At 42.8% G+C, this 21568-nt stretch overlaps 1 protein-coding gene across 10 annotated transcripts in view; it reads right to left on the bottom strand.

Annotated features, from left to right (window-relative positions):
• Positions 1 to 21568, bottom strand: part of IFT54 (intraflagellar transport 54) — a 543753-nt gene that overhangs the window by 244058 nt on the left and 278127 nt on the right. For 6 of the 10 annotated variants that reach the window (XM_085645125.1, XM_085645128.1, XM_085645130.1 and 3 more), the window contains one exon: positions 9699 to 9774. In XM_085645125.1, the coding sequence (XP_085501251.1) occupies positions 9699 to 9774 (76 nt within the window). Of the gene's footprint in view, positions 1 to 313; positions 392 to 2135; positions 2214 to 9671; positions 9775 to 21568 lie in introns of all 10 variants that reach the window. The other 4 variants (XM_085645123.1, XM_085645124.1, XM_085645129.1 and 1 more) reach the window with 2 other exon arrangements.

Below are 21568 nucleotides of genomic sequence, written 5' to 3'. Positions count from 1 at the left end.
AACACCTGGCCTAACCCCACCACCCTCAGTGTTGTCTCATAATTATGCATCAATTTACAAAAATGTTAATGTAAGCATTTGCACACAAGCACACAACATGCTTTGGGCAGATGCAATTACACACCAAAGCAATACCAACATATAGCTTTCATTACGGTGAAGCTATGTGTGCCAAGATAAAACAGCATCATGTGGCATTGTATTCTGATGTCCAACCCCATCAGTCCTATGCCATCATTGAGCAATTCCAGAACATGGGCCTAACACTGTAAGAGAACTGGAAATCCAAGTGTCATTATGTTGAGCGGCTTACCTCTCTCTTCTGAAGCAATCGCTAGCTGTTCGTCAGTTGAACTAACTGTATTTGTTCTTCTAGGAGGTTCCTTTCGCCCTGATATAAAAGAATTTAAGAAGTAATATGCCACACCCTTTTACATCAGAGATCTTCACCTAAACCCAACTCTGGGACAGGATACATGTAATCTCATCTGAGGCCTCCTCTACATTTGCTGCTCCGATCTGTTACAGAACTCCAGATTTGTTTCGATGTTCTCCATGGCAACTGGGTTGAAGCAGCAGCAATACTGTGTGTAAGACTTACCCATGGCGCTACATAAAACAGTAAAAATGGATGTTAGCTGTCAAGAGGTCAGAGCCAAAGGAATGTCTGAGCTGTCTGGGCCAATAATTTGCAGACCAAGTGTACTGACCTATGCAATACCATTGAATACGTCCAATGCTGGTTGGAACAATATAATTTCAACAAAATTAAATTGAGCGTACTGGATAAATCCTACCCTTCCAATTCATAGCAAAACTATAAATAATTCAAGGGGACATGCAAAAATGCAGTTTTTTTCATCCGGATAATAAAGCGCCAGTTGTGGATACAGAAGCCATGGATGAGGCATCTTTTCTTAGATATTTTCAGTACAATTAGTTAATTTCCTAACTGTAAATATTAAGTACATAAAATTAACAATGGTGGCATGAGGTGTAAATATATGTGTTCATAGCCACATATATGGCAAAAAGATATTATTTCTCTGGCCATTGTGCTTTAGTCAAATGTTTATGTCTTTCCGTAGACAATAACCTTTTCTGCTATGCTTCGTGCCTATTCAAGGCAGCTTTGAAATGCTTACAATTTGAAGCTGAATGCATAGAACACTGGAGGATACAATGATTGTCCAAGGATTCATAGTTCGAGGGACTGGTGGCTCTTAACACCTGTGTGCTACCAGTCTACGAGCACCTGCACTAAGCAAACAGGGCTGGCGTGTAACTAACTGTCAGGAGTCCATTGTGTTGTGATTAATGCAGCGACTGGTGTGTTCTGTTCAGTCTGTGCAGGCACCAGGACATGATGCCCCCGGGTCGGCACAGTGGAACTGTGCCTACATGGTGCAGCCAAACACCTTGCCAAGCACTCTGAAGAGAGCAGGTCATACATAGGTCGACATACCTATTTTTCAGATGCACATAATTTTGTGTGGGAAGGAAGCACTCTAAGACCAGTTGGGCTTCCTGTCATCACTCCCCTTAATGGAGAATAATACTCTAGGAAGACACTGTTACTGTTACATTGGAAACTATATCTCTGAATAAAGTGAAACAATGTCATAAGGTACAAACAGATGAATCCTATTGCAACATGAAGCAGCCGCCATATAATTTAAGACAAAATTGTTGGATTATGTGGCACTGGACCTAAAGACATCCACAGGAATTGTAAATGTATTCTTAAATTATATCTCTTCGACCTGGAGCTCTATGAAACACTTGCATAGCAAGGTACACTAGGCCAGCTACTATAAACACCCTGAAACCTTCTCACATATCACAAAGGCTGGCTCCAGCCTCATAAACAGAATAAATAAAATAATACTGTAAGCTTCATGGGTGATTTTCCAGGATATGCAAATCCTGGGGTAGCAGATATCCTGAAGCAGATGTCTACAGTTGTTTTTTTTTTTACTTATCTGCCATTCTTAGAATACAAGACAGGTAGACTATTTATCAGTAAATATTATACATTTGAATACAACTGAGAAAGTACACAGGGAGAAGTGCAGACCCACCCACCAGTCTTCAGCGTGACAGGAGACATTATTACGCATGTGCTGGGGTCTTACCTAGACTCTTCACTGGCATAGCCTTCTGAGCCTTCCTAACTAAATCACTATCGCCTGGCTGCTTAGCTTCCTTCCTTCCTAATACAAAACAGGTGACAGGAAGGCAAGTGTTAGATAGCAGTACATACTTAAAGACTTAACTCACAAGTAGGAGAGGCTTCTGCCCCCTGTATGTCAGCCATGGCCTTCAGTCTCACCCCAGGGAACACCAACCCCATGCCACACACAAGACGCATAGCAGACACAAGACCGACAGACTGAGACACACACCAATATACTCTATAAATCCACATCCCTCCACCCCATTATCAGAGGGTTCAATAGGCAAAGAAATTAATTGAGGCAAAGAATGGTCTCCGACACTTTATATTTTTGGGGAACTAATGTACTTTGATATCTGCTCTAATCTTCACTGTTAAAACAGAACTAAAATTTAGATGCTAATCAAGGGTAGCACTACAAGCAAAACATTGGATTCCCCTAGCCACATTGCAGAAAGTAAAATATTTGAAACAAATCTCTGAAGCAGATCTCACCTTCAGACCCTAGATTCATCCAGTAGTAAAGGTCACCCATTTTCAGTTTTACATCATTTAGGCAATCTTTGACATCCACAAAATCCAATACTAAATGGAACTACCCAAAACCTTAGAACTGGCCCCGTCTACACCTGACTTACTAATAAACCTACTTACAGTTTGCAGACAATGTAGAGTCAGGTAGCAAGTTTATACTGCTATCTCAGTAAATGACACCATGGGGAGATTCCCTGCTGGAAGTCGGGCATTAAATTCAAGATTCTATAACCCACACATGACTTATTAGTTCAAAGGCCCAAACTATAAGAGAAAGTGATATGTTGCTACACTTTAATAATAACTCATACTTACATCAGCCAACTGGAATGGTTCAAAACACTAGAACACACAGTCAAGTCCCTTGAAGTAGAGGGCTCCAGCCTTGTTTATTAAAGCCTAACTTGAGGCAGAGCAAAACCACCTGCTTTTCAGAAAGCCTTGATAACGCAGCTGGTCAAGCATGCATTCAACAGCGAGACAGGCCCGAAGAGTTTGAAGAATGTCAGACAGAGGCTTAGTCCTCGAATACAAATTAACTGCGAATACCCTTACCAAGCTTCAGTAAACCTGCAGTATATCCAGTGCTCAGAAGTGACCACAATATGACAGTGTGGTATTACACAAATACCTTTAACAAACGAAGTTGACAAATAAAATAGGAAACATCCTACTGTTAATAGGCTGCTATCAAAAACCTCAGTATAGCAAGAATTAATAAAGTCCAAAGCATAGAAAGAAAACGCTGCCATGAAGTCTACTATGAATGTCCCATAGCAGGGAATTACAGCTTTAGCAACATTAACATCAAACTAAAGTACTGTCTAACTTTATCAACTGTTACAGTATGTGAAGCTTAGTTTAATTCTATTTTTACAAACATATGCGATGTAAAATATAAAGGATGCAGGAAATGGTAAAAAATTTAAAAAGAAAAGCCACAGGAGGTAGCCCAGAAAGCAAACTGGCAAAATGAAGAATTCAAAAATTAAAACACATGCAATTTATTACAACTGCTCTGCCAATTACACTGGGATATCTTGTGGACCTCAGGTGAACTTAGAAATATATTTTAAAGATGGGTAGTAGTGTTCCCTCCCCAATAACAGTCTGACCAGCATATCAAAAAGACAGCACCCGCTGAGAGACTGCTCCACATAAGCCTCTTGCCTCACCATTAAAGACATATTTATAGGTTCTTAACTATTTAATTACCATCTTTCGTAAACCAACTAGTTCTTTGGGAGGTAAAAATGGATTCAAGCAAAAGGCCATTTGATCACTGGGAACACTTCTGAGTCACACAGATGATACAGTTAAAGCATTGTCGAACAAGTTACTTACCTTCGGTAACGCATTATCTGGTAGATAAGCTGCAGATTCCTTACCTTTGAAAATTTCCGGATCCAGCCTGACACCTGGGAAATTCAAAGGTAAGGAATCTGCAGCTCGAAGTCTCTATCAGATACATTTAACAAATTTACGACATGAACAGGTAGAATTAACATTCAACAGAAAACGCAATTCATAATTATGCGCTCCTCTATAAAAACATAAGCACTGAAAAACGTAACCCATATGCAAGATCTGGATCCCGGATGCACATATTAGAAAAAGACACTTTACGTTTACAAGGTATAATTTTACATTGTCTTGTTAAAGTTAACATTTATAGTTTTTCCCCCTAAATTGACAATAAGACTTAATAAAAACAAGAAGGCATTCACTTCACCAAAATCAATTCACTCCATAGAAATAAAATAATAATGGAGCAGCAAATGGATAGGCAAAAGTTTTGTTCAAGAGTAATCTATTACAGTTACCTTAAGGCAGCCGGCGACTCCCAAAATAAATGCAGTTATTCTTGTTTCATTATATTTTTTAGTTGCAAACCTTTCTACCCTACATGATTTTATTATTCACAAATACTGACTAGAGTATCAATCTAATCCTCAGGTTGGGGCAGGGCATAAACTTGGAATATAAGAACTATGAGAAAATAGAGAAAAATTGGCTAAACACACAATCAAACATATTCCTCAGAAAGATCTGAAGCATGCATTGGTCTATTATGGTATGAGAATCAAGAATGTTTTAAGACTAGCCTCCATAGGGCTGCTCTTTAGAATTCAATTATAGCAAATGTTCACAAGAAATCAGCAGCCACTGCTATATTTCCAGAAGAGATGTTTCTGCTGTGGTTGGTTATCGTCTGATGTTCTTTGGTAATAAAGTATGATATTGTCCAAAACATTTGAAGAACTTGTTTAAACTCAAAAGTGTGAAAAAGATTACACTGCTGATGATGATGTGTTAAATACGATAGATGATACAGAAAAATAGTTGAGAAATAAATACTAAAAGTTTTAGGAGGATGAAAATAAAATCTTCAAGAACCGCTATTCTCCTGGAAAACAATAAAAGGTTAACAAGAACTTTCAAGGTGTAGCTCATTACTCAATGGTCACTGAAAACAGTGTACACCAAGACAAAAATGTATATCAAAGTATATATTTCAAATGAGAGTCTGTTAATATACACAAGACAAAAGAAAGATATATATTTTTATATAAATACTCAGAGAAGGTATCTTGCAGATCACATCCTTGTCAACTATGACGACCACAATGCGAACAGATACACCATGGAAGCCTGTCATTCCCCTGTCGACAAAGGTCCCATTACCGTCAACACTGTTGACAGCAAACACTCTACCTTCATCGTCAATGGCACTGCCCACCTAGTCGACAATGACCCCGTTGATAATGAAAATATAGACTTTTATGCATATGTGTTTCAGCTTAGCTACATTCTTAAATTCTGGGTTAAGAATTAGAAACAGACACCAGAGATCAAGAGCAAGACTCAAATATGGTATACAGCCCTGCGCATCTCGATGTCCGCAACATACAGCAATTTTGAAACAAGGCTCATGAGGAGGAAGGGTGCCATGAGGATGAGTACCATCCTCAAACATTTGCAGCCGAGATACCTCAAAGGAGTTTCAAGCACTGTGGTTCACGGTTCTTCTACAGGGAGGCCCAGATAGTGCAAGTGCCCACTGCATTCATCTCTTCTCTGTAGCAAATGATGTACACCTTTCACAAGCTGTTCCCTCAACAACATCCTGTTCATCTTTCATTCAGACCACTACCTTGACCATTGGAGCTATCAACTTCTCCATGCGCACAATCGCCACCATCGCTTCCCCCACCTTCAACTTGCCAAAGCTCACCTTCATGCCCATTGACATCTGTTAAAGCCCCACATCTTGTTCGACCAGTGCCTATTGATGTGGGTGAGGAGGTTATCTCTAATTCTGACTAGTTCTCATTTGTAGAGGAAAAAGCCAAACTCCCAGAAGGCAAAGAAGGTTAAGTCGAAGAGCATGAAGAGGAGTGGGAGAACTATATTGTGCCACAAGAAGGTGACAAAAAGCCTGACCAACCAGTCTTATCCGGATGACATCGCCAACACTCCTAAGGGAGACCTTCTAAAAAAAAAAAAAAAAAAAACTTCCCATGACTTTAGTGGCATAGTGCTTTCTTTATTACTTTAAAATCAGCCACGGAACACATCAAAGTTGATGCCAATTTTGGACTTTTTATGGTTGTGGGCCTCAAACTAATGCAGACATATGCTACAGTGCAAGCAGTGGGGCCACTCAAACCTGATACAGTTATTGTAACGGGGGGTCTAAAAATCCCCATAGCACCTCCAGACAGAGATGGTCAAAGAATACACAACCCAGGCCGCAGGGTCTGTTCTATGGTGGAAACCTTCATTGAGGTGACCAACGATTTGGCCATGCTTAGCCATTATGATTACCAAATGTGGTATGACATCACGCCACTTTAATACTGGAAGACAGACGAGAGGAAGACAAGGGTATAGTGAAGGAGGGAGCCAATGCGGCAGCCGATGTCACTGATGCAGTTATAGATGATGTTGTCAACGCAGGATTTCAGCAGCTAGCAGGAGCTTTGGTGCTCCAGTGACCGGGATAACTCCGCTCTATGTCTTTTTGTCCAAATATTCGAGCAAAAATGCTAAATATACTATTCAATGGGTTGACCCTGTTTGACAAGTATGTGGGCAATACCTTTACGGAGTATCCAGACTAATACGAATGGAGTTCATTACTTTAGAGCCTTACAATTAAGATGACATGCTTTGACAGTATTTTGTGGCTCCAGACGGTTCAATGTGTTTCAAGGGGGTTTCGTGCAATGTGGAGGTCATGGATGGCCCTATATTCCTCTAGTCACGACAGCTACAAACAAGGATTTTCATCCTACAGAGGCCAGTGACAAAACTATAGAAAGACATCAAGGACAAAAAATGTGAATATCTTAACTAGATTCATCTAGGCTGACCACCCCCCTGTACCAACCTTTCACACTAACGTCTGGTCAGTAGGAGGGATTCCCTTTTTTTCCCACATGGGAATACATGACTACAGAATTTTGAATATAAAATTTTATGATTGTAATGGGACACAGTGTTTTATGATGTATTACCTAAACGGTTATAATGGCATTTTGGAATCATGTATTTTGACACATATGCTCTATGGGCCGAGACCTTTTATCATTTTAGTAAAGTTAGCCTAACCTGCTGAGCCGTAGTCTTAGTATTATGCTCATTTTTTAAATCTATACTTTAACTTGATGGAACAAATGTGTTTGTACCTTATGACAATGGATAGTGTATCTTTGGATGCTTAGTGGACGGATATGAATGTAAATATAATTGTACAGCACTATGTACTGTGGGTGGGTTATGTATGCATAAAGATTCTGTATTTGTAGATGGTTTTTATTAAGTATAATGTACCTTTGTACTAGGTTTCTCAGTGTCTCTAGATTTCATAAATCTCTTGGATTGTTAGGTTCCTCTGGAATACCGCCCAACTCGAAGAAACATCACGCATTGAATCTCCAAAAACATGTCTAGTGTGTCGATGGATCCCTACTCACAACATGGAAACCCACCCTGTCTGATAATCCCACACTCAGAAGACCCTGAGCAACACAAATAAGGTCATGCCATAGGAGGGCTATGTCCTGCTTGAGATAATTGAATGAAACTACCATGTATTTGGAAAAAATATAGAAAACCTGACAAATGCCTTGTTCAGCATCTTGTCCCGGCCAGCCCATCAGAGTAAGGGTGGGCCTGCATTCAACGATAGTAACTTCATGATGTGAAGATATTACAAATATACAGTTGTGGAATAGTGTCCATGTGATATCTGTGTCCAAAATACAAATAAACTAAAACTACATTTCTCTTATAGCTGCTTTCCAAATTTCCAAAATGTACTGCAGGCTGTTCATTGCCCTTGGCATTCTAAATACATAGAAAACCCATACATATCTGGTACCGCAATACTTAAGATGGAGACTGGAGGTAATTACAGTGTTTTGGAAAGAAAAGCTACAAAACTGTCAAGTGTTAGGTTCAGTGAAATCTACAGGCCAGTCATTAAGCATGAGAGATGAGGTTACCCAGTGATACAAACCTTAGGACGTGCAGGTGGTAAAAATAAATGGATGCAGTATGTTTCCATTTAGTTCAGATATCCAAGACTAAAATTCATGTACCCTAAAGTAGCATTTTATTTGCAGTTGCTTTCCATCTTTCCAAAATTCACTTCACCCACTTTATAGTCTAATTGGCATCCTGGAGCCATTGAAAACCAACACATATGAGGTACCTGCACACTCAGGAGATCCATAGGAACAAAATTGGGGTCAAGCCTTGGCAGGGACATGAACCTGTGCGAGGGAGAGACTGGAAAGATTTACCACCATGACAAAATAATTCCAAAAATCTGACAAACGTCATGTTCAGAGTGCTCTACTCACCAGCCAGTTAGGGCAGAGAAGGTCTGGGTTGCAACAATGGATTCCTTAGTTCGTATAGAAGTAGGAAATATAGAGTTTCTATAGTTTCCATATAGTCGCTAGTTTGATATAGGTCACCAAATGAACAGTGCATAAACAATGATTCTGCCACAATTTCGTGATCTGCACTAATACTATGTTATGGAAGTGTAGACTACATTCCTGAGAAAAATCCACAGATATTTGGGATTACTGGATTACTGGACTACAGACATTCAGGGCAATATTCCGTTGGTTAGAGATTTGGGATTTCTATTTGTCCATGTGAGAGATGCAACAAAATAGTGAGCAACTGTTTCACAAAAATGAAAATATCTCCACCTTTCTGTTATATTACAGGCTGCAGGAAAGTACTGATGCAGGGTTTGCGCCAATATACAGCCCTGAATGTGCCCAAAAAAGTAACATCATTTGTGAGCGTGTACATACAGACCAAAGAGTTACATGGTCTTGAACAATACTACTGACGATTGTTTAAAAAAAAAAAACTCAGGCACAGAAGTAAACAAACACCACAGCAGTGAAGGGTTAAATATATATTATTACATATTTTTATCTCTTTAAAAGACGATGAAGATATGCGGTACTTGTGAATATTAAGAAAGCTCCCATAATGGAGAACCTTTGTTTTCTAGTAAAAAACAATGCACGATTTGACCAAAAGGTGTAAATTGTATCACAGGTTGTGATGAAATCTCAAATTCAAATACTACTTACCTGCATTGAAAAGGCTCAATGAAAACCCCCAAGTGTTTTATTATTTTCACTGGTTTAAAAATTCCCAACATTTTAGGCTGCACATTGGATTTGTATCTCACGGAGATTTAAAAATACAGATCACATATAGAAAGATGTATGGCTTAGAACCTCCCTATTGTAGACCTACTGCAACACAGGAAGAAAATAGTGCAAATGAATAAATCATCAGCAGACCCACAGAAAAACACAGAACTGGCTTGCGAGTATACATAGTGTCATTTCAACAGGGAAATAACACAGTAGAGTCTACCAAACAAATGCATGACATGTAGGGTGCGCTATGGTTACTGTACCACTTTGCTGTAAGAAACTGCTCTTACCATCTTGTCCGAACTTGGTTGGCCGTTTAACTGGTTTGCCTGCAGAGGGTTTGGTGCCCTTTGGTGGACTGTTAAGCTGTTGAAGGAAAAAGGTTGTATATTTAGATCAAAATAGAAATACAATCCACAGTCACAAAATTCAAAGCTGTTGTGAGTAGCATGCAGGGAAAGACCGGCACCTAAGAAACTAAAACAGCAAAGCATCAAAAGCTATGAAACCAGCACAGAAAGAAACTAGCTCCCTTAAAACGCCATGCCAGTCAATAGGTCGCCTCTGCTCACCTCCAAGCCCTGCAGCTTGAGGAAATGCCAGCACTCTCACCAGCAAGAAGCACAGAAGGGCATGCACCCGCAGAAAAGAACAGAGAAATCTCAGCACCACTGAAGCAAATATAGTGGAGTTCCAACTTATTTGCCACTGGAGAGTCCCTCAGTGGGGTCACTTCTACTTGTTTATGCTCTCTGATGTTCAGGAGTCTTCACTTGAGAGCATTCTGAGCCACAGTTGAAAAAGAAGATTACTCACAGAACCTGTTAAATGATACATCAATTCCACTACAAGAAGGAAAGGATGAGTTTCTTGATGCTACTCTTCAGCTTCTACAATATGCTTGATCATCCATGGACAGGTCATGTTTTTATCAAATGTGTACATGCGCATGGCTGCGTCATCAAGAATTACGTCTCGTCTAGTCAGCACCTCTTCCTGGCCAACACTCAGGAAGCTGTGCCACACAAAACACAGAGAACATCTACTTCACCTCTCCTTAATAGGTGCTTGGATACATCCACTGTTATGCAAAGAGGTATTCCAAACATCTTCCTGTAATATAGCACATGGTTTATTTCTGCAATTATAAAATCCCAAAGAAACGGACCGCTTCCTTTTGACTTCTCAGTTATCTTAAAAACTCCCTCTAAGCTTGCACTGACCATTAAACTAAAAAGTCATGGTAGGTTGAATGAAAGTCATACAATTGTTTCTTTAATCATTCTAAGCTCCTGGAGATATCAGTGAAGTTTCTTGGTCATGAGTTAATGTCCTAGCCAGTTAGAAACCATCTGAGAAGACTAATGTGATCTAATAATGCTATGGTTGTTGCTGCAATTATGATGAACATGGGAAATAAATCAATGCTTTCATTAGTTCAGGGAAGAATTATCCATTGCTCAGCAAAGTGAAGTAGACATGTAGCCTATCCAATTAGTTTGGACGCACCAATCTCTGTTATGTTATGTTACATAAATTTGTAGCGTGCACAGCTACTCATGAGTATCCCGGCGCGGAGGCTAGCGGGGGAGAAGATGGAGTACTAGCAGGAGAACAGATGAGTTTTCAGTTTCCTCCTGAACACAGCAGGGTCCTGGATAGTGTGTAAAGCAAGAGGAAGGGCGTTCCAGGCAGCCGCCGCCTTCACCGTAAAAGAACTGCCCCCTTGTGAGAAGTTGGCCTGGTATATGATGTTCACTAGTTAAAGTGACCACCCTGTACCATGCCAAGCAACCCTTATGGTGTGGTTGTAAGTCAACCTTTTCGGACTAGCTGCCCTAGTGGTAGCAGAGGCTAAGCAGTCTTTGAGGCTAAACTCGTTAAAGCGTGTTAAGCAGGCTGTTTTACCAAATGCAACCCCCCTTTATACCAATGAAAGGACACCACACAGATATATATTGAAAATATATATGTATTTATTTCTCAAACTATCCCCTAGACTCTTTATGAGCACAGGAGCACAAATCGTTAAACAAGACAATGTTATAATATACAGAAGTTGCACTTTATATGGATGGGCCCTGGTGGCCACTCAAACATATACTAAAATAGTGGTATAAGTACCACGAACAGGAAAGGGACAAGGCCTAGGGCCTCTAGAATCGCTGGGCCTACAAGGAGCTAACTTCAGTTAGTGACCAGGAGGTCCACGGGTTGCGCGTGCAGTGAGGAAAGTCACACGCGTGCTCCCATAGGTTTTCAATGGGTGCGTAAAAGTTAGAAAGTTACTGCAAAAATGATCTTCTGGGTGGACTACGATCTTAAGATTTGAAACACAGACACTAGAGATGATTCTCTACACTTGGGCACCGGAGTGCCAGCTTTACCTCACCCACAGGAAGCGGGTGCATAGGTCTCGAAGTGCGTCGGGTTTCTTCTATCGATTCAATGGAGCCTGATGACAAAGATGCTGCAGGCGGTCGGTCCAGAAGAGCTGCGTTGGATCCAAGGGTGGATCGGAGTTGTAGAAGACCTGAAAGCAGAGGGGACAGTGTTCACAGTCACTAGCCAGTGACCGGCGTGGCACCAGGTAGGTACCAGGCGATGTCGGGTGCAAACAGGTGGTTAGGTGTAGCTTGTCTCCGCAGCCACGTGGTCCCTGAAGGTCGACGACGTCCAGGAGTCGAGTCACGAGCTGTCCCACGCAGGCTCTCGCTGTCGGCGGTGTCGGCGACTCGAAAGAAGCAAACAAGCCTTGGCAAAGGCAGGAGTCGTGGAAGTTCAAGAAAGCTGATTGTTCTGACCAGCAAGGTCAGAGGAGCTGCTCTTTTGGAGAGCAGCTAGGGCCAGTCTGGAGCAACCAGACCAGCGTCGTTGATTTTCAAATAGGTCGCCAAAATGGCCACTAGCCAACGGGCCAGGGACCGGGTAGGCGCGTATAGATGCAAAGTGCAGAGGGGCCCCACGCAGATCGTGCAGATGCTGGAGGGTTCACCTTTGGTGCAGATGCTGCTCGGGTGTTGGGCTTCTCAGGACCCAAAGCACAACTTGGAGGGAGCCTCTGTCGTTGCGCTGGCAGCTTGTCGTCGGTCTTCCAAGATGGCTGGCTCCACGTGTCTCGGTGCCTCCACGGGTTCCTTCTTCTCAGGAACTGTGGATCAGGCGGTGAGAGGTCTGGAGGTCCAGGTCTTGTCGGGCTCTGGGCTCGGGCTCCGGCAAAGCAGACGTCGAATAGCTGGTTGGTGCTTGCGTTAGCAAGATGGTCACTCCCTGACCATAGGGGAGATTTCCTTCAGTCCTCTGTGCAGCAGAGCGTCGAAGTTCCCGTCTTCTTCTTGTTGTTAAGTTGATACCAGGATGTCTGAAGTCTTAGGACACAGCTCCTACCTTTAAGCGGATTCTAGGGGCCGGACTACCTGCTAGGTCCCTCCCTAAGGGTGGGACCAGGAAGGGGGGTGGTTACACCCCCAATCCTTTGTCCAGCTCGCCCCAGGTCCGGGGCTGGTGTGCCCCAGGACCGGTTTGAACTGGCATATGCACCGAGGCTCCTTGTGAGCCTCAGGCATGTCTGGTTTCTTTCAAGCCCTACCTGACCAATACACAAAATCCTGTCTGGGGTGGTGCTCGCACCTCCCCTGTCAGGAAACCCTTTGTACACGTCTCCCAAGCTGGAAGGACTCCCAGCAGCAGGAGGGCAGACTTGTGTCTGTGGTGGCAGCATCCATTTTGTGGAGCTGAGGCTATGTCTGATTTTACCCGGGTTTCAGGTACTGTACATGTCGTGTCCCTCTAGAAGGGTGGAATGCTAACCCCGTCGCCAGAATTGGCGAGGGGTTAGTATTCCAATTCGTATGACACCTTACTCGACATGTTTTGATAAAGCCAAACCAAAGATAGCACTTAACCGCGAGGTTCATAATGCACTTAAGAGTATATGGTATGACGATATCTGGAAACGGTAGAAGGAAGTTGTTCCGACCACTGCAGACAGGCTCAGCTCATGCCAGAGCACCATCTCACATGGAACCAAGCACTCTGCCTTCAGGATTGTTAAGGCCTGCCATAGGAGTGACTTATAGGTTAACATGTGTCCCATTTAAGGTTAGGTATAGGTATACTACACCTAAGTAAGAGGTGGTTACACCAACTTACCCCTGCTGAGAGATCAGCCAGTTGTGTCAAATTTGTTAGGCCAGGCCAGGGGTGGCACAATACATGCTTCAGCCCCTGGTAGGCCTTAGATACACCAATGCCCTGGGTACCTAGTGTACACTGGTACAGGGGCTCACAGGGTGATCCACTTCCAATTGGTTATGCACCTAGGGTGCATAGTGGCAATTTAGTTAGAGAGAACAGCAGGCTGGGGGTCTGATTAGCAGGCCCACAGCCTCAATATGTCAAAAACCAGTGAAGCAAAAAGCAAAAATTTGGGGTGACCATAGGATAGCAGACCCTACTCTCCTACACCCCTATTCTCTGAAACTTAAAGCGAGGGATCAGAGCATAGCAAAGGGGCGAGGACCGCAAAGGACGTGGAGGAACATAAAAAGAAAAACGCCTCTGTAAATAGAGAGCACCATGATCATGCAGGGCGCAGTGGGCCAAAATCAAGGATTTAAATTTAACTCGCTCCAACATGGGGTGCCAGTGAAGGGAACGTAGCTGTTGCCGGACACTGTTTCTAGCCGGAATGCCCAACAAAAGTATAGCTGCTGTATTCTGAATCACCTGCAGTTTTTTCAGCAGGTACCCAGGCACACCAGCATAGAGGGCATTCGCATAGTCCAACCTCGACAAGATCAGCGCACAGGCAACAGTTTTCCTCACTGCTAGAGGGAGGAGGGGGGAAAATCTTCTGAGGGTTTTAAGCAGGCCAAAACAACATCCAGCCAGCTTGTTGATGTGTGTCGAGAAGGAAAGACGTTCGTCAAACCAAACCCCCAAGTTTTTTGCTGCATTCCCTGATGAGGTGGGTGAAGGAAACTCAGGGGGCCAGAGCTGCTCTCTAAAATTAAGCGGGAATTTACCAAAGAGCAGAACCTCCGATTTTCTTCATTATATTTGAGCTGCACCTCAGCCAGCCATTTGAAAATGGCTGCAGCAGTAAATGATTAATTTGGAGACATCTTCTGGGAAAGTACACTCAAATCTCCATATCCAAATCAGTGTTTGTCCAACATACTACAATCCAGGCCACCTTTTCATGTGCACAATTCCTGGATGCACTTCATTGTTCCAGTTCCATTTTCTGCATGTGACTGAGCCATTGGCTTTTCCGTGTGTGGTTCCTTTCAATGACTTTATTATGTCTGTCCTCCAGATCTCATCATGGTAGTCAGGACCGAAGGCTTGTATTCTATTAGAAAGTCAATCTTTTCGCACTCATAAATGCAGATCACTGCATCTGATCTACAATGCTTGTGGATAACTGTTTCGGAAAGGAACAGTCTACATTTGTGCAAAGTGATGATTGTGTTAATAAACAAAACATAAACAATTATGGTCACTCTGTCCCATCTATCGAGAATACATCTCCGGTCAGTACTTTAGTAGGTACTTTATCTACATGCAATATGGCAGAATGTTCACATCTTTAGTACTCGGAAAAACATACTGGAATTTGAGGTACAAGAGACAAGGTGTTGTACATCCAACCAACTAAGACAGAAAAATAACACCTGTACAAAATTGCCAGGAATTCTCTGCTAATCACTCAATATGCACAGATTCAACCAGGGCACTCTGGCATGTTGTATAACTGAATCAAAAACAAGACCTGCCATTTGTTATGGTCATTGTACAGCCAATCTTGTTGTGATGTGTACCCAAAACATCAATATGGGTTTTAACCATTCACACTTCCCTAAGCTGTAGTCTTGTAACTGTAGAACATCTGGCTCATTTAGGCAGTGTTCCTCTTCACAGATATCGGTCACAAGCATATTGTTTAAAAGAGAGGATGTATAAAGGATGCCTGGCGAAAGGATACTGAGGTTCCAACGAAGCACTGTAAGCCATTCTAAATCCCCATTAGTGAGCTCCCAATTATTTTTCTTCATGGGTAAAATGCAAAATGCCCAGCCACTCCAGCAGATTTGATTCCTTGGGTTTCGAACCATTACAATATAAACACACGCATTTTATTCAACTTTTGCCTAGCACCTGGCAGCAGTGTCTACTTCAACTGCTGTCCAAGCTATTATTTTTTCAGGGTCAGGTCAAATGGGTTTGCAAATATCTTTTAGTGCCATGGAGTTTTCTTCCCTATCTTCAATGATATTACAGAGCATTTTTCCCCATGTGCAGCATGCTCATCACTAGACTGAAGTACCTTCTGAAAAGTAGACAACCAACCTACCATACTACACAAGGCCTCACCGAGCTGTCCTTTCCTTGCTGCTGCACCTCAATTATTACTGCTTTTACACAACATGTTTTTTGGCTAGTCTTCTTCTCACATAGCAAGGGCCATCATAGAACTATTCCTTTTGAAGCCTTTAGCAATATTTATCTTGCCACTAAGGATCTTATGAACAGCATCTTACTTCCACTGAAGATCAATCTCTTACTCTAAAGAATTCTTATGAGCGATATTGCAAAGATGGGTCTGGGGAAACTTCCCATCTCAGCACTAAGCTTACACCCAAAGCTTTGTCCGATTAGAATTATATTCACACCAGGATGGCACTTCTGGTAAGTGTTTCACTTGAATTCCATTTATTAAGCTGGTTCTGTAGAAGTCACAACTAACACTTTGTATCAAAAAGGCAGTGGGGATTGGACATTTTAGGAAGATCAAGAGAAGGCATATACATCCCCTCATTTTGCACAAGCAAAATAGAAGTCAAAGGGTATTCGGACAGTGCAAAATATTGTTTTTCAAAGGTCAGTATTTTTGGTTCCATTCTATTTACTGCTGAGAGGACATGTGCCTGGACATCTGTACTAGTTACGTTAATGAATTTAATTTCCCATTCCTTTTTATTTTCTTGTACTCCCCTAAGGAAGGCTTTCAGTCTTTCTGCAAATTTTTTATATCTTTGTCATGCAAGCTGCTTTTATATGACAGTTTGTTTTTAGCTTGCTATTTCTCTTTGGCCTAGAGGGAAGCGGTCTTTTCTTCTGCCATTTGAGGCCAGTTGCCGAGGCCATTTAATTACCGATGGCGAGCAGTGGGCAAATGGACTGTTTGCCAGTAGCATGCAGAAAACATGGCACCCCTCTAAGTCCATGGGATGAACATGCTCCCAGTTCCATAAGCACTTTAGTTTCTGAAGGAGGGCTGCTCTTAGAACTATTTCCCTCAGTTATATCTTATGTTCCCATGCCTGCTAGTGGCTAGTATATTTTCTATGAATCCCCATCTCTCCTTCTTTGTTGGCATAATTGTATGGTTCAGAAATAATAGTATTTTCTTTTCAGCTCTCTACATTACTGAAAATAAGCAATATTTTCTCTGTTGAGCATTATATGTGTCAACTGAATGTTTAAGTGGATAGAGATTGTCAGATTCATTGTTCATCCCTATTTAATGAATTGTTAGCTCTTGGTGATTTTGGAGTGGAGGACGCATGCAGTGTAAAAAATAATGTGAATACATGGTGGTCTTGATTCTTATACAAGGAGTAAAAGGACAATCTCATTGTGCTGTATATATTATCAACTTTATTTATAGTACATCTTTGCAGGTGGTAGAGGCTTTTCCATCACCTTGCCACTGACTAATATTTTATTTTATCTTATGACAAATATTTTTTTTTTAGATTCTACCTCTCATTCCTAAATAAAGTGTTATCTCATGCTTTAAATTCAGGTATTAGCAAACACACTAGCAGGATAAATGTCATTCTTGACACTTAATGACCTAGTGGTTTGCCTTATACTTTCGGTCACAGGAGCTTTTGATGAATTAGCATCTCTCCCCGATAAGAGAGTTAAACCTTAACATCAACAAAGTAGATAGTTTACGAAGGCTTTTAAGGACAAATCTCTCTTTCAGCACTAAAATACAAGGGGGATAAATCTAGACCAGTGTTGTACAAATTCAATTTAAGCCATTTTAGGAAATACTCACATCTTATGTGCTTAGCAAAAACAAGATTTTGCGAACCCAGAAAATAAATATAATGAATTCTTTAAAACTTTAGGGGCATCCTCCAACTATTGAGTTGATGATCTTAATAAACAGTTATCCAATACGTTTTTCAGAGTCGCCCTCTCAACCTTGCTGAGCTCAAAAAGTTTTTATCAGTAAAGAAAACAGTAAGCCCTTTGCTGTGACAGGTTGTACATTCTTTACTGACTTCTAGCATCATGCCTTCTCAAATGAATTTATTAATTGCCCTCCCGCTAGTGTGGAAACCTATTCCCACCTCAGAGGATGCAGAAGATTTTTGCCATATATATTCGGGAGGACCGGGAGCAACCACGTAGGTTAACGTGGGATTCCAATCCTGAGACAAATGAACAGGAGATTCCCTCCCCTCCCCCCATGTGGCAAGTAGTTGTTCGAACTTGGGCTTGACGGTTGGAAGCCCTTCAGGAAGCGGAGTACGGCCTTTGCCACACCCGCATAGTGGTACTTTCTTGCTACCTGTTGGTAAGAACGGAGCCCCATTCCTAATTTAGGTCCTGATGAATGCCCTGGACCCGCTCGGGCCGCTTAGGCAGAAACATGTCGACCTTTCACGAGACGGTTAGGGGACACTAAACACCCCACCCACCGTCCCTTGCTTTTAGTATCATATAGTTATTGGCCACATTAAAATTTACTTTCTGGTAACTATAATGATTTTTAACTTCACAAACCATTTCACGGGCCCCCACTCTTTAGTTTAGAAGTGCATCCCTGTCTCCAGGTGTATGCCCGCCCTCCATCAAACGAAGGTTTTGGAGGGCGAGGACTGGCCGATGATGAAGCATGACACCAGGTGGTGTGTGAGACCAGTCTGTCACTTTTTGTGAGATGTCCCAACTCACAATAGGTTTATATCTGTAGTAGGGTCACACTTCACTAGGAGCAGCTTTCTGTGGTAAACATTTAGCAATGGAGGCCGCTAGCTCCTAGAACCCCATGCCTCCTGTTCCCTTCTCCACACGGTGTGGAGCCTTTGTGTGATTACATATATATTTGCTGCCATTTCCTGGTATATTATTGATTGCAAAATTTCAAAATGCTGTTCAGAGCAATCTATTGCTTCAACTTTTACAGGCATGCTTTTACCCTGGTCTGGGAACAGACTTAGTTGTCACCTCAGTCATGGACGATCTTCAGTACAACATGGAATAGAAGCAGTCTAGAGCACAGATTCTAATCTATTCTGACTCGTCGGGTATCGAATTGGTTTCAAAATACTATATGAGCTTCGTGTTCAAGGGCTAGCCTTGGACTGCCTTTCCGATTTTTTTGTCAGACAAATCTCAGGTGTTCCACCGCTCCTCAGCACTGTTGCCCATACCGTGGAGATTGTGCAGGGCTCTTAGGTTTCTCCCCTCCCAGGCCTTTTCTAGTCAGTCATAAAAAAAATATATAAATATTGAGTCTAGGATAGAAAGCCTAAGCCCCTACCCCACATCAAAGTGGTGTAATCAACTATTTGGCCTCTGTAGTGGGGAGCCCATTGACTGTAATTGTCTATTTCTGTTTCACTATTCAAATTTAGGATAATAAAAAACTTCTCTGGCTTATCTGCTACATGGACCTGGCTTTGCCACTTGTTATGTTGTACTGCTTGATTTTCCTGGCCTTCTTGTGTTGTAGAGCAATCAATATGACTTCAGTCTCTTTCCATCCAAGTCTAAGGACTAGAGTAGTGAATAGGGCCTATCTATTAGACACTTTGACACAATCCCGTGCTCCTACCCATAGATCAGGGCCTACATACATAGCCTAGGGGATAGATTTGTTAGCATCGAGGATAACTTGCCCTATAGTGAGGGTATTTCATGGAGTCGTGCTGAATTCAGGCCTGGTAGGCCTCAGACAGGAGAGACTCCATCTTTCTTTCTGCTCCGGCAGCTTGGGACACTTCTAGAGGGAGGGTGATGTTTTAGTTATGGGGTGTTATTCGCTCGGAGAGAACCGGTTCAGGCCGGCCCTTATCGAAGGAGTGTATTTTTCCCCTGCCGAAGACACTACATCAGGCCGGCCGGCTGGGAACGTGTCCTTGGCACGGGGAGGTACAGGAATTTGGTGGGCGGCAGGTTTCGAGCTGGAAATTTCCATGAGAGAATGCACCTCTATATTAGTGAAAGTCTGAGTTAGATATGGGCACTTGCTTCTAGACCATAGGCGGCATCTGGCCGTTAGCAGAAAAAGCTACTACTTATTCCAGGGAAGACAGATGACGAACTTGAATCTAAAGAGGAGAGAGTAGCCGATGAGGAAGAGGTTCCAGTGACTCGGAGAGGGAGAAGGGAGTAGATCCGCGACTGCGGAGGTGTGACTTCCAGGCGAAGCCGAGGCACAGAGGGAGAAGGGAACCTAGATGACCATTGAGCACAGGCTACGTACAATTCAGGTGATGTCGACCCCTTTTTCTTTGAAGTGTATAACTTAACCTTTCACTTTCCTTGCAGGTTATATATATATATAATGTATTCTGCGAATGTGCATGTGGCATTTAAATAAAGTATTTAGCTTGTCGTGAGTTAGCATGTGTTGTGTATTTTTGTATAGGAGGATAGCCTATTCTTTTAGTCAGAGTTAACTCAACATGAACAGAGGTTAATCCTGGTCAGGTAAGTGGTAACTGGATGAGGGGGAAACGAGCCCCTCGAACTAGAGAACAGGTTGTGCTCAACTAATAGTCTTTGTGTGATCCGATATATAGTAATCCCGATTCCCCTGTACGGTGATAATAGGATGAGCTCGTGCTAAGGCTGCCGTCTGGTAGGAGATTCTGGGTCTGACTGAGGCCGCGAGACTATGTGTGTTGCTGCCGTCTAGGTAGGAGATTCTGGGTCTGACTGAGGCCGCGAGACTATGTGTGTTGCTGCCGGCTGGGTAGGAGATTCTGGGTCTGACTGAGGCCGCGAGACTGTGTGTGTTGCTGCCGTCTGGGTAGGAGATTCTGGGTCTGACTGAGGCCGCGAGACTATGTGTGTTGCTGCCGTCTGGGTAGGAGATTCTGGGTCTGCCTGAGGCCGCGAGACTGTGTGTGTTGCTGCCGGCTGGGTAGGAGATTCTGGGTCTGACTGAGGCCGCGAGACTGTGTGTGTTGCTGCCGTCTGGGTAGGAGATTCTGGGTCTGCCTGAGGCCGCGAGACTGTGTGTGTTGCTGCCGGCTGGGTAGGAGATTCTGGGTCTGACTGAGGCCGCGAGACTGTGTGTGTTGCTGCCGTCTGGGTAGGAGATTCTGGGTCTGACTGAGGCCGCGAGACTGTGTGTGTGTTGCTGCCGTCTGGGTAGGAGATTCTGGGTCTGACTGAGGCCGCGAGACTGTGTGTGTTGCTGCCGGCTGGGTAGGAGATTCTGGGTCTGACTGAGGCCGCGAGACTGTGTGTGTTGCTGCCGTCTGGGTAGGAGATTCTGGGTCTGCTGAAGGCCGCGAGACTGTGGTTGCTGAGATCGCGAGGCTGTGAGGTCTTGATATATATATATATATATATATATATATAATAAGAATTCCCTGTCCTTAGGTGGTACATATATATGTGGTCATTTAGGTGTAAAAAGGCCCTAGGGAGGGGGTAACGTTCTGGTTTGGGTCAGGAGGGCTCTGTAGAGCGGGTTCTACCCGATCTGAAAACCCAAGCAGAACATTTGGCGTCACGAACTGTTTACGAAACCTGTGTGCGTTGTCTTTGTCTTGTGTTTGCTTTCAGCGTGTGCGTGGTTTTCTTTTTTATATATTTGCGTGTATAGTTTTTTTTTTCTCTCTTTCTTTCTCTCTTCCTTTTTTTTTCCTTCTCTTTCTCTGCGTTTATTTTTCTTTCTTTTTCGCGATGTTTTCTAAGAAATCTAAATCTACTCTTAAATTGTCCGTTGATATTCCCGGATGGGATTCAACGCCTTATGGAGCCTTAGCCCGTGAGTGGGCTGACTCTACTGGTCTGAGTGAAAATTGGAACTCTTCTTTGGAGTCAGCGGAACCGGCTGACGTGATTACTTGTTTGCAGACGGCACCTGTATTGAAGGGTGAGGAGGTTCCCGCTTTGG

Source organism: Triturus cristatus, chromosome 3_1 (genome assembly GCF_964204655.1).
Source record: "Triturus cristatus chromosome 3_1, aTriCri1.1, whole genome shotgun sequence".
NCBI lineage: Eukaryota > Metazoa > Chordata > Amphibia > Caudata > Salamandridae > Triturus > Triturus cristatus.
This window is presented reverse-complemented; position numbering and strand designations above follow the sequence as displayed.